We start from the raw sequence: 14,568 nt of genomic DNA, 5'->3' as shown, positions 1-14,568 counted from the left end.
ACTGTTTTGACTTAATTCTGTATTTCAGTTTCTAAGTGCGTAATAGTAAGGGCATTTGCCTTGGAGGAGGAATAAAAAAAATCATTAACAAAATAGTCATCTATTAGTCACATAGTATTATGTGATAAGACCTTAACAAAAGCTTCTTTGAGTGTTGAGTGTGGTATATAAAAAGCTTATGGTTTGTTGGTAAAATGACCTGTGAATATGAAAACTTTATTTGTTCTTATTTAGCATTAATTAAGGATTCACAGATCTTATATTGAATTATACAGTATTGAGAGACATATTGCCTTGCACATAATGCTACTAGGGATGGGTCCATACTCTCTCTGACCCTTAATTAGGTTTACTTAATTGAAAATCAGCTTTATTTATTGACTTTGTCCTCTTTAATCTCCATGTTGATAGCATTACTCAGTTTAATGTATTCTTTGACATTCAGGGACGCTTTCTTGTTACAGCATGCCACTGCATATGCATCAACTGATCCATATTACTAAACGAGAATGGTAAACCGGATATGGACGCAGGGACATGGGCCGTGGACGCAGAAAACGTAGTGCGCAGGCGCCACACAAAGCCCCCCTCCAAGCAACGGAAAATAAGAAATGAGGCACCGCGCCCATAGCACACAAAAAACAAAGGAGTCAGACGCAAGCGCCACATAGCACACGAAATGGTACGCACACAAAAAAGAGGATTCAGACCCATGACACACAAAGCCCCCCTCCACTAACAGAAATAAAAAATGAGGCAACGCGCCCCTAGCACACAAAAAAAAAAGGAGTCAGACGCGAGCTCCACACAAAGCCCATTGCATACGAAACGGGACAGACTATGGACATAGCACATGAAACGGGACGTACACAAAAAGGAGGATTCAGACCCACGACACACAAAGCCCCCCTCCACTAACAGAAATAAAAAATGAGGCAACGCGCCCCTAGCACACAAAAAAAAAGGAGTCACACGCAAGCGCCACACAAAGCCCATAGCACACGAAACGGGACAGACTACGGATTTCACACACTAACATAAATAAGAAATGAGACACAAAGCACTCCTCCACTAACAGAAATAAGAAATGAGGCAACGCGCCCATATCACACAAAAAAGAAGAGTCAGACACACACCCCAAAGTGAAACGGGACAGACTACGGACTCCACACACGGTCACCCATCGAGCCTGAGATTGAGGCTCAAAAACGGAAGAGCAACCAAAAACGAACACTCGAGATCATACAAAAACCCCACACATACGGACAACACAACATATTTGAATCAGATTATCCCCGCCTAACAGTGAAACGGGACAGTCTAAGGAGTCCACAAAACTTCACAAATCAAGCCCGAGATAGTACTGAAAAAGAGGACTCACACCCCCACACCACAGTTAAATGTGACAGACTACGGAGTCCTCAAAGGGTCACACATCAAACCCAACATATTACAGAAAGAGATTTGTGTTTCGGAAAATGGCAGATACTACGATAGAAGCATTCGCCTACAACTCGCATCTGAAATCAACGTACAGACTATACAGCACATTCCACGCACTTCTAAAAAGACGCACGCCGACAAACGACGTCATACATAAACAACAAGAGACCGGACTACAATACATATACAGGCGCGACACCTGATGGGTAATAATACGAAGAAACGAACAGTCCGTATTAAACATACGTCATCTAAACACGTTCAAACTATACAGCATAGGTGAATCTCATTACAATGATGCACTATTAACCGTACAACCACAGAAAAGGCTCCATATTAACAGTGAGTGCGATCCTCCTTATTACTTATCCATATTACTAACGATAAAGAACAAACAAGTCATGAATTCACGATCACGGGTACAAAATGATACGGCTCGAGTAACGGGACCATAAACACGAACCCGCATGAAAAAAAACAATACACGTCGGCGCCTTTTCTTCTGAAACCGCGGAAGAAAAAATGTCTCGGCTCCAAAAACGCATGTCACTCCTTATTCAAAATACCGGTCCCAATCACAGAAACATCGGTATCCACTATGAAAATGAACAGTAACAATGCACGTGACATCCGTCTTGCAAAACTGTTAATTATAGATGAATGTACAATGGCATCCAGTCACTTACTCAACACCATTGATAAACTTCTACAAACGTTAATGAATAATACTATTCCCTTTGGGGGAAAGGTACTTTTATTAGCAGGAGATTTTAGGCAGTGTTTAGCTATTGTTCCACATGCCATGCGCTCAGCTATTGTTCAGTCCACCTTAAAATACGCGCACATTTGGCATTGCTTTCAAAAGATACAATTGGTACAAAACATGCGATGTCCAGATCCAGAATATAACAATTGGTTATTACAACTGGGAGATAGGACACTCACCAATACAGATAGACTTCACCCAGATATTATTACAATTCCTCAAGCCTTTATCTGCGACGACTTAGTTACGGAGATATTTGGAACAACAATCTCATTAGACCAAATACCCCTTTTAACACAACGGACTATATTATGTCCAAAAAATATTAATGTTGATCACATAAATAACCAAGCCATTGCATTACTTCCTGGAGAGGCACGGCTCTTTCTAAGCTCTGACAAAGTTGACTCTGATGACGACAATGACCATTTTAATTTCCCCTTGCAATATTTGAACACTATTAACCCAGCCAGATTACCACAACACAATCTTAACCTTAATATTGGAACAATAATCATGCTATTAAGAAACCTTAACACTAAACAAGGTTTATGCATTGGTACACGTTTAGTCGTCAACACCATGACACACAATGTTATTGAAGCAAAAGTTCTTACAGGATCACATGCTAACAATACTGTTCTGATTCCTAGAATTGACCTTACAAGTTCTGACCTAGAATTACCTTTTACACTTAAACGGCGACAGTTCCCCATTAAACCTGCATTTGCCATGACCATCAACAAATCACAAGGACAAACCATGTACAAGGTTGGCATCTACCTCTCTGAGCCCGTTTTTGGACATGGACAACTTTATGTGGCCTTCTCATGAGTTCGACGTTCATCTGACGTTATAGTTAAGGTTATAAATGATCCATGCCAAGGAAAACTCATTCAAGGACAAGACACCATATTTACTACTAATGTTGTCTACAAGGAAATTTTCCAATAAATCTTTACACTGTGCCATGCAGTTTATTCTTTGCTTCCTATATGCGTCATCTACACCTTCACACTATGCTATATCTCATACATACATCACGCTATTTGTAATTACCCAACACCAGGGGTTGGCGAGTGAAGCGAGCAGGGGGCGGTGCCCCCTAGTGAGTTGAGAAATGCCACGTCATTTAAGACTGAAGATGTCACATGCCAGTTAATACTGTCAGCGGAGTGCTTTAAAAATAAAGGAAACATTCACAAAAAATGATTATTAAAGAATTATTACTCCTTACATTATATAGCGCTTTTCTCACTACTTTTTCATGTTTTATAAATTCACCTTTATGCATATACTTTTGTGTTATTTAAGTTTTTTATTCATAGAATCTTATTCTGATGACTTTTTCACATTTTAAGTTGAATCCTAGAAGTTATATTTTTTGTTGTCTTGATTTTCATTGTTTATGTGACATTCCCAGAGTTGATCACTTGACTGTGCAATCTTTATATATAATACGCTACCGTGTTTGTTCATTTGTCTGTCCAGGATATTAAATCACCTGTAGTTCGTAAACTGTTTGAACTATTGACCTGAAATTTGGTACACATATACTACGTGACATCTACTATCCGCTTTCGGGGTGATGATTGACCTCCAAGGTTATTCCTCTTTCTATTTTTATTTTATTTTATTGCACAATCGACTCTCGGCAGCGGCCGTGCGGCGCATGCATACGGGTGCTGTTCTCATCCCTACCACCTTTGCCATCACTTCCCCTACCTCTTCATATCTTAAATCATTCTTGAGGCAGATTGAAGACTTAAGTGCCAGCTTCAGTGAAAAATTAAGGAAAACGTTCTAAGTAATTGCAACACAAACACTGACTTAATCAGTTTTAACACGAAAAGATGCCAACAAAAAAAGAGAAGAAGCAGGCCGCTAGGGTAGAGAAAAGAAGAGCTGCTCAGGAAGCAGCAAGCGTATCAACTTCTGAGCAAACAAATGCTAAGCGTACAGAGAAAGTATGAAAACTATGAATGCTCAAGTCAAGTGTACAGTATGTATGTTACTGGTCACTACATAATTACAGTGGCATTTATACTTTAAATTTATCCCTCAGTAGATGTAAAATACTATTGTTTATAATAGTGATAGATAGCTTCTTTCTGAGTAGGCCCCAGTGTTAGATTTGGTTTCCTGATTTTTGATCACTTCAGTTTATGACTCTGTTCTGCCCTTTAATTTCTCTTCACCTAGATTGATTTTGACTCCTGATATTCTTGCTTTCCCTTTTTTCGCATTCTAATCATCTACTGGAGTCAGATTTATTAAAACTTGAATATACAGCTTTCCATGCTAATGTTATTTTAAAAAAAAAAAAACATGACTGGAGAACTAACGTATTGTGGCGGACCTGGCCGGGACGCCCCTTCACTGTATATTCAGATGGTGCAGGCGCCTTTTTTGTTACACTGGCATCCCAGATGGGACAAAAAGGCACTATATAGACGCCTGACCCGACACAGACTCACACCGGAGGCACGTATAAAAACAAGGAACTTTTTATTTTTCTTTACCTTTGGGGCACGTCTTCCCCGTGTCCCACAGGCACAGCACAGTCCCAAAACACACAAAGCACACCACACTCCTATTTTGCACCACCACTCCTCCTCCAAGCTTCGTCCTCCTCCTCCCGACTCTGGCCATTGAGTGGTGGCTGCTGCCCCCTTTTATAGTCCACCCTGAAGTGCTCCAGGTGGCTGACTGCTGAATTCCGGCTGCACTTCCAGGTGTGGTGAATACGCTGCTCATACGAGCTCAGGAATCCCAGCTGCAGCACCCCCCGGCAGTGCCTGTGGGACCCAACAGGGCTCTACCCAACTGCAATTCCCATGGGGCTCTGCGGGAAACCGAGGCACCACTCCAACCCAGGGGGGCGGCCATCTAGCATCCAGGGAGAGGACTTGCACAGTTCAGGGCTACTCCCCATGAATATACAGCGAAGGGGCATCCTGGCCAGGCATGGACCCCGGCCGTCTGCCATAGTATATTTACAGCAACATCAGTATGCATCATTTTGGAGACACTGGGAAAGGATGACACCTTTGATCAAGTAGGGAAATGCAACTAGACAAGGAAAGTGATGACCCATGCACATAATAACTCATATCACCAAGCCACAATTATAATGTGCGTTGACCTGACAAACATATTAAATTGTGAAAGTGAGGAATATGATATACATGTTCTATTTTAGTTCCCTTTTAAGCTGTCCAATACTGTGTGTTTGCACTGAAAAACTTTTTTTGTCTTTTCATCAGTTTATTTAGTCTACCTGGTGACACTCCTCAAGGAATTGACCAACAGTTCAGGAATATCTCAGTCAACCATCACTCCATCATACCCACTGTGTTATAAGTCATTAAGTGACCGATGAGGCGCTACATTGAGTTTTCATTTTTCTTGGGTGTACATCAATAAAACATAACAGGTTTTTGCTAACATTAAAATGTAAATTTTAGCAGTATTTGATTTTACTAGTGTAATCGGAGCGCTTTACTGCACTCATATTGCAATAAGAGCACCTAATGGGAACAAAACTGCTTTTGTTAAACGTAGCAGTTACATTCCGTTAATACACAAGTCATCTGTGATTCCAAGATGAGACTGACAAATGTGGTTAGGTGGCCTGGGCTAATCTGTGATTCTTTTATTTTAAGGCAAAGTAGATTGTTGGTAAGGTAACTGGCTGAATCTCCGTTTTCAATATGGTCTTTACTATTCATTGTAACAGCAATAATGTCATTACATGTGCCAGGTAATAGTGGGTACCTGCACAGACATTGGCACCTTACACCTTTCCAAACCCCAGAGTACAGAGGAAATGTGCTACAGTGCTGCGCATGGTCTGGGCACACTCTGTTGTACAACACAGCATGAAGCGTCACACTGCTGTACCAGTCAATAAAGTGTGTTGCATTGTGATTGTATATGTAGGAAGTTCATTAGCATAGTCCATGGTTGATTTGGGGTGACACGTGGGTGGAGTTTGAGGGGAGTTCATGTATGCACATTTACAAGACGATTGTGATTTATAAAGGTAAATTGTGTAGAAATGTGAATACAGTAGGTTTTATAAATTTGGCATACACATTTTCCTGTTTTTTGGAATGTTTATGTCTCACTCTTAGCTTATCATTTGATTTAATTTTTGTAAGCACTGATTTGCTTCAAAACTATCATAATAATATTTGCTAATGGTAGATCCTCATCTTAAAAATGATACAGTAGATACACTTTTGTGTTTGTTAAAAATCTTTTTCTCTTTTGATTATGTAGTTCACTGCTTTTTCCATTGCCTTATTTGATTAACCCACATCATGAAATGGGTTAGTTCTTACTCTATTTGGGTTATTTGTTATCAGCATGGTACTTTTAACATTGTACTGCTTAAAAATGATGGGTTACAGTATGTCTTGGATTAGTAGTTGCCCAGATGATTCCCCCATTACCAAATCCACTTTTATTAACTGTAGTCAAACACTGTTTTTGTCAAAAAGAAAACTTTTAGACAAGAATTGTTTAATTGGTAACTTTATATTGCAGCACTGACTTTCAATTTTCCACTAGAAACCAGTGTAGTTGGCTTTGATTTTTAATTTATTATGAATCAGCTAGCCCTGATTCTTTTCAGACTTAAATTTCGACCTTTTTTTTAAAGTAACATCTTGGATCATCTTTGTCTATTACTGTGTCATTTTGAATACTTCCTGTTGGTTCTTCTCCAAGTGTTTGTTATTTGGGGTGAAAATAATTTCCTTTTCCATAATCAATCTTGGAATAAGCTTTTCCTTTAACTTTTTTGTATCATGGAGACTTATACTTAACAAAGTATTGCAAATGTAGGCCCACAAATGTGGCCTCATTAAGTAAAGTATAACCAAGTTAGGTATGGTATAACCTTTCTAGGCAAAAAATCTAAGCACAGAGATATGAAATCCAATATCTGATTTGCCTTTAATCATGACTGCACACAGATTATTAACAAATATGCTGTGTCTTGTATTTTTTATAAGGTTTACTTTTTATCTCCAATGCATGATCTTATTCTTCACCTTTTGTTTCTGCCTACAGTCTGTGAGCAATGTGAGGAGTACTTTGTAGAGGAGTGCCCAAATCATGGCCCTCCTGTGTTTATCTCAGACACTACTGTGCCAGCTGGTGTCCCTGATCGTGCATTCCTTACGGCACCCTCTGTAATTGAGATTATCCGCGAGCCTGGAGTGGAAACTGACACATGCTGTATTGGCAAGGTCATCAAAAAAGGTGTCTTGTTCGGCCCATATGAGGGAGAGGTTGTCTCGCAAGATAAGTCCACAGGATTCTTTTCTTGGATGGTAAGTAGTAAAATATTTTGCTGAATAATGTGCTTTGGGAGTGTTTTCTTTGTGATTTATGTAACCTTTTTATGTAGATATTGAAGAAAAGTGATTTGAATGTCTCTAGTTCTCTAACTGGATCAGGCCATAGCATTAAAATGATGGGAGGAAACCTTTGGTAATCAAAAGTATTGAAAATTATAAGAAAACAGCAAAACAAACTCCTACTGTTACTCTGGGCTTATTATATTCCTAGGTTTTGAACCCCTGATTCTCAGGTGGCGTGGATCATCCACTTAACCACATCTCAAATACTTCAAAGCCCTTCTTTTCTCTCCGTATATCTCTGTTGCTATTGTTTTTTCAACCATGGCTTATTCCTGTCACCAGGGAGCCTTCTGTACAGCTCTCCTTCTAAATCTAGATTCAGTGATTCCTCCTGGCACCCCTCTACTGAAGTTAATTCCAGTCAGATTCCAAAATCGTTTTTGCAACCAGGTGTCCTTACCTTTAATTCAGTGAAATCATACTAGAACTCACCCTAGTACACTCAGAGGTCTATGTAGTCCTTAAAAGTGCCAGGTCTGCCAGGCAGCCTGTAATAAAATTACATTATGGTTCCACTAGTCCTAATGGATGACACTGTGCTGGTATTCTTGTCTCTCAACAATCACTCTCTGTGGCCACACTCCTTTCCTGAACAGAGGATTCAGTGGCTCCAATCCCACTAGATTTCTGTGGGAATATTTTCCTAAACAATCCCAGCATTGTAACAATCAAAGTTCCTCTCCCTCCTTGGGCCCATTCCTGAAACCTTACCCTGTCCTTTCCCATTTTTATACCACATTTTACCCAGGCCATCTGTTGCAACAAGAACACTTTCCACAATAGTAATGTTATCTCATGTTGTAATTTTGGTCTGTCCTCTTTCAGTACCTAACTGTAAGGCTTGAATGGTATGCACAGTATATATCCCACTAATTCCAATAGACAAAGTGACATTGAAGACTTTTGCTCAATATGATTAGTTTAATATTTTGTAAATGCTCCATTAAAGAAGGAATTCCAAGAAATACTTAATAATTGTCAGACTCGTGTTACTCACTGCTGAAATATGACTTGTCAACTTCTTTCATGGCTCTTTTGATTATTTTTCAGATTGTGGATAAACATAACCATTATAAATCCATCAATGGTACTGATGAGACTAAAGCTAACTGGATGAGGTATGTCAATCATTGTGTGGAAAATTAGATGAAAAAGATTAAAAATATAGCTAAAGAAGATTAATGGCAGTGATAAACAGATAAGAAGCATCTTATAACTCGTGATGCATGAGAATTTGATTTCTTTTAATTATGAACTTCCATTTTGGAAAAGTGAATAATTTTCAAAAACTATGGGAAAGCTCCCACAGTATATATTAAGCCTTATTAGCCTGTTAGGAATCAGACTCATGGGTCTTTAAGTTCTTGCAAAATATGTGGAACATGTTTGTCTTAAGAAAATATGATAGTTTAGTTATAAACTAGAATCACATTCCATTGTCATAGTTCTGTCTGTCCTCAAAGGTCCAGGTAAAGAACAGACAAGGCAAGACAAATAATGTAAAATGTGCTGTTTCAGGTTTATTAGCAAACCAGTAATGGCATACTGCCTGATAACATGCAGCGAATACACTTGACTTGACCATATTCCGCGCCTGTACGCATCCGCTGCACGGCTGCTGTGCTGCCTGCTGCCGAGAGTTGATTCTAGAATAAAATAAAAATAAAATGAGTAATAATTCCAAAAATCTTCACTTTTAACACTAGAATTACCAGAGCCTACGAGAAAACTCGTAAATCCGGCCCATCTTAAATCCATTCGCATTTCTCCGTCAGCATCTTTTGTCCTGTAAATGTGCCGATTAAGACAAGCAGCCAGCAGCCGGCTATTCCATCCCCCACCGTCGCAGAACGTTCACTAAGTTCTCCCAGCTCATGCCTTGTTTGATTATCTGGGAGTGAGTGAACTGCTGGAGTTTTAGAGTGGAAATAATAGATCATTATTTGGAACACATGTATTTCATGTGTGTTCTGTTTCTACAGTAATCTGTGTAAACACATTGTTAAAACAGAAACTTTTTCATATTTTAGTAATTAATGTTACAAAATGTAGCCATAAACTATAGAATGTGAAGCCTGAAGTCCAAAGATCAAATAAACACTTTCACAAAAGGTTCAAGGACGATACAATGGCTTCCGTGGCGTAGCGGTAAGATATGCTGACTTGTAATCATGAGTCCCCAATTCGATCCTGACTGTCTCCTGTATTTGCTGTTTTCAGTAGTGAGCTGCTCTTATTGTTAATATTATAGTTTTTTTTTTTCACTTTTATTGTCTCACTCACGATCACGATACATACTACCGCCCTAGGGATCTGACGCTGTTAGTTTTTATTTGAAACTGGGAATAACTGTGGATGTGAGTGGTGTTTTGAGGCAATGGAACTGGACATTCTCTGATCTGGATGGATAAAAGCTGACACACCGAATCTGCCTTCTTCGTATCTCACCGTCGCTTTATTTTTTTTTTTTCAGTTTTATTGAGTGTTCCTGCTGCACTGAATAAGCTCACACCTTCTGGTGTACGATGTTGACGCAGTACGGAGATAAAAAAGAAAGAGACAAATATATGGGACATTGCATTCGTGGGATATACGCTGGCGCTGTGCATGCCTTGCACAGTACATGTGCGTTGATCCTGCTGCACTGAATAAGCTCAAGCCTTCTGTAACAGCGCCAGTGTAAATTCACACCCGATCTGACGCTGTTTAGAATGATGAAGTTTTAGAGTGGAAATAATAGATCGTTATTTGGAACACAGGCATTTCATGTGTGTTCCGTTTCTACAATAATCTGTGTAAACACATTTTTAAAACAAACGTTTTTCATTTTTTAGTAGTAAATGACAAAATGTAGGCATAAACTATATAATGTATGAAGCCTGAAGTCCAAAGATCAAATAAACACTTTCACAAAAGGTTCAAGGAAAAGACAACCGCTTCCATGGCGTAGCGGTAAGATTTGCTGACTTGTAAACAAGAGTCCCCGGTTCGATCCCGACTCACTCCTATATTTGCCGTTTTCAGTAGTGAGCTGCTCTTATCTTTAATATTATACAGTCCACACATACACTTGGTTTGCGTCTGTAACACACGGTGTACATTTATAGGACTTCTAAAAGTTACCGTTTTTTTTTTTCATTTTTATTCTCTCTAAATCACGGTCATACATACTACCGCCCCCCCCACACAAACGCTGATGAATCTGCCTTCTTCGTATCTCATCGTCACTTGATTTTTTTTTATTCAGTTTTATTAAGTATTACTGCTCACGCTGAATTAGTATGCACTTTATGGTCTATGATGTGAAAAAAAAAAAAAAAACAGAGACATAGGTATATATGATATTTGGAATGATTCATTTTATGACTTGTATAGTACATTTCGGAAAACTTTGTGGCACGGATGCAACATTATTCATATTATTCATATTCATTCGCATAACATCTTGCGGCTTGTAATCAGTGACCGCGTGTTGTTTTTTCCCCGATCTTGCCAGTCCCCACATGTTGCTGTATGCTGTTTCTTTTGTACTCCAGGACATACAGAGGAAAGAATAGTACAGTGCAGTAAGTTCAGCGCTATATGCAATCATCAGATTCAAATGTTAACAGTTCACACACACGCAAGGATCGTCCTTCCTACATTTACAACGTGTGTACCTGTTACAATGTACACACTTCCCTCTATGCTGTGGTTTCTATTACACACCTGAAAGAAAGAGACAATATGTGAAAACATCATCGCACTAATGCAATATTATTTGAAAACGACCAGCGTCAGACCGGGTGTGAATTTATGCTGCTGCTGTTTCTTAGAGTCAGATCAGGAGCTTATTCAGTGCAGGTGGCCAGTTGCTGTGTGCTACAACATGCTGGTGGTGATCAATGCACATGTACTGTGCAAGGCATGCACGGGGGCCACTGAGAAAAGAAGAGTGTTCATGGCTCAGCTTGCAGAGGAACTTCATTGTCGCATCTTACTAGAAAAGGCGATGGAAAAAGAAAAGGAGGATTCAACTTCGACAAGCTTCTGTTCCAGACAGCCGCTTTCCCCAGGAAAGTAAACTGAGTCAGTGTCACCCCACCCCGCCCCTTCTGATCTGACTCTAAGTAACAGCACCAGCATAAGTAACTAAATCCAAATAAATAACATTCGATCTGGCTCTTTACAAAGTACAGCAACGGAGCTTCCATGTGCAGCTGTAGACTCTTCAGTACGCAAGCAACTCTCCAGGCTAGTGTTTAGATCTGGACGGTGTATGTGCCCTAAAAAGAAGTCTGACTGCATTCTCATTCCAATGCTTGCAAACTGAAGTGTCTGTGTGCACTTTTCGTGGCATTACACGTGTATTTTTTGAGCATGCCCATGTCGCTCAAACACAGGAAGATCTGCAGTGTATGTTACTTACATAAAAGCCAGATCGAATGTTATTTATTTGGATTTAGTTACTTACTTCCTACAGTGTAAAGTCACAAGTACACTGCAGAGCTATAGCGCGTCTTTATGTGAAAACAACAGTGAAGGATGGGGAGGGGGGGAGGTAGGGTAGGAGCGTGAACGCGACTGAGAGAATGAAACTGAATAAAAAAAAAAAACAAAGCTAACCTTTACAAGTATCATACATTTACACCTGCTGTTACAGACTGAAATCAAATGTGTGTTTTTATTCTAAAATAGTAAGAATACGAGCTGCTCAGTTCTCAAAACAGACTCGTCCGGGATCAAACCCGTGAAGTTTTGATTACCAGCCAACAGCTGATACCATTGCGCCACCGAAGCTGTCGTAGCAAATGCGCGTCAATGTTGCACCTAAATGCAGGTTGTTTTTCTGCTGTTATATTTTTGAATAAAAGCGCATTTGTTCTGTTATATTTGTACCTTTTGTGAAAGTGTTTCTTTGACATTTGGAATTCAGGCTTCACACATTATACACATGTTAGACACATGTCTACATTTTGTCAATTATTGCTAAAACATGAAAAATGTTTCTGTTTTAACGATGTGTTTACATAGATCGGTATAGACACGGAACACACATGAAATGCAAGTGTTCCAAATAACGATATAGTATTTATAAAAGGTGTAATTTTGCTTGACTTCTCACTCTATACAACTCTAAGCAACTGACACGCAGGTAAACAGACTTGAGCTGAGAAAACTGTGTGGTGTGGGGGGATGTGATAGTAGGCTCCTTGCTGTTTGCTGCTTATCCACACATTTACAAGACAAAAGACAGAGATAGAGAGGTGAGAAGCGATTTAAGGTGGGACGGATCTACGAGTTTTTTTGTAGGCTCTGGTATTTCTAGTGTTAATATAAAGCTGTAGTGCAGAGTTTCAGCATAATATATGTATACCAAATTTCAGACTACAGGTTATTTGATTTTTGACCTTGACTTTCTTGGTTTGATCTTTGACCTTGGAGGTCAATCATTACCCCAAAAGCGGACAGTACAGGTCACGTAGTATCTTGTTCTTCTTTTGGCTGCTTCCGTTAGGGGTTGCCACAGCGGATCATCTTCTTCCATATCTTCCTGTACTCTGCATCTTGTTCTGTTACACCCATCACCTGCATGTCCTCTCTCACCATATCCATAAACCTTCACTTAAGCCTTCCTCTTTTTCTCTTGCCTGACAGCTTTATCCTTAGCATCCTTCTCCCAATATACTCAGCATCTCTTCTCTGCACACATCCAAACCAGCACAATCTCGCCTCTCTGACTTTGTCTCCCAACCGTCCAACCTGAGCTGACCCTCTAACACTAGAATTACCAGAGCCTACGAAAAAACTCGTAGATCCGTCCCACCTTAAATCGCTTCTTAAATCCGTTCGCACCTCTCTGCCAGCGTCCTTTGTCCTCTAAATGTGCAGATAAAGGCAAGCTGCAAACAGCCGACTATTCCATCCCTCCACCGACTTAGAACGTGCACAAACTTCTCCCAGCTCATGCCTTGATTGATTATCTGGGAGTGAAGTGGAGTTTTAGAGTGGAAATAATAGATCGTTATTTGGAACACACGCATTTCATGTGTGTTCCGTTTTCTACAGTAATCTGTATAAACACATTTTTAAAACAGAAACGTTTTTCATATTCTAGTAGTAAATGACAAAATGTAGGCATAAACTATATAATGTATGAAGCCTGAAGTCCAAATATCAAAGAAATACTTTCACAAAAGGTACAAATATAACAGAACAAGTGCACTTTTATTCAAAAATATAACTGCAGAAAAAAAAGCCGCCTTAGTGTGCGACATTGACATTCATTTACTACGACGGCTCCGTGGCACAACAGTATCAGTTGCTGACTGGGAATCAAAAAGTCACGAGTTCGATCCTGCTCCATTCCTTTTTGAGAAGTGAACTGCTCTTATTTTTACTATTTTAGAATAAAAAGATACATTTGATTTCAGTCTGTAATAGCCAGTGTAATTTATGATATTTGTAAAGGTTAGCTTTGTTTTTGTTTTTTTTTTATTCACTTTTCTCTCAGTCGCGTTCAGGATCCTTCCCTACCCCATCTGACACTGCTGTTTTCACATAAAGACGCACTAGAGCTCTGCAATGTATCACGATACATACGACCGCATGTTTTTTTTCCCCCAATCTTGCCAGTCCCCACATGTTGCTGTATGCTGTTTCTTTTGTACTCCAGGACATGCAGAGGAAAGCATAGTAAAGAGCAGTAACTTCAATGCTATATGCAATCATCAGACACTCCCCATCTGACACTTCTGTTTTCACATAAAGATGCGCTATAGCTCACCCAAGGAGCGCCCTTCCTACATTTACGACATGTGTACTTGTGTTGCAGTGTACACACCTCTCTGTGCTATGGTTCCTATTACACTGAACAAGCACCTGTAATTTGCAGCTCTGTTCATTATCTCAAAACAAATATATGTGACGTTTTGAAGAAATCATTTT

At 39.6% G+C, this 14,568-nt stretch overlaps 1 protein-coding gene across 3 annotated transcripts in view; it reads left to right on the top strand.

The window, feature by feature from the left end:
• The window catches only part of prdm11 (PR domain containing 11), a 65,196-nt gene that overhangs the window by 13,244 nt on the left and 37,384 nt on the right, over nucleotides 1–14,568 (top strand). For all 3 annotated transcript variants that reach the window (XM_028794302.2, XM_028794305.2, XM_028794301.2), the window contains exons 4-5: nucleotides 7,289–7,551; nucleotides 8,692–8,759. In XM_028794302.2, coding sequence (XP_028650135.2) covers nucleotides 7,289–7,551; nucleotides 8,692–8,759 — 331 coding nt within the window. The remainder of the gene's footprint in view (nucleotides 1–7,288; nucleotides 7,552–8,691; nucleotides 8,760–14,568) is intronic.

The sequence above is a fragment of the Erpetoichthys calabaricus genome, chromosome 2 (genome assembly GCF_900747795.2).
Source record: "Erpetoichthys calabaricus chromosome 2, fErpCal1.3, whole genome shotgun sequence".
Lineage (NCBI taxonomy): Eukaryota > Metazoa > Chordata > Cladistia > Polypteriformes > Polypteridae > Erpetoichthys > Erpetoichthys calabaricus.
Note: the sequence above shows the minus strand (reverse complement) of the source record. Positions and strands in the feature narration are given on the sequence as shown.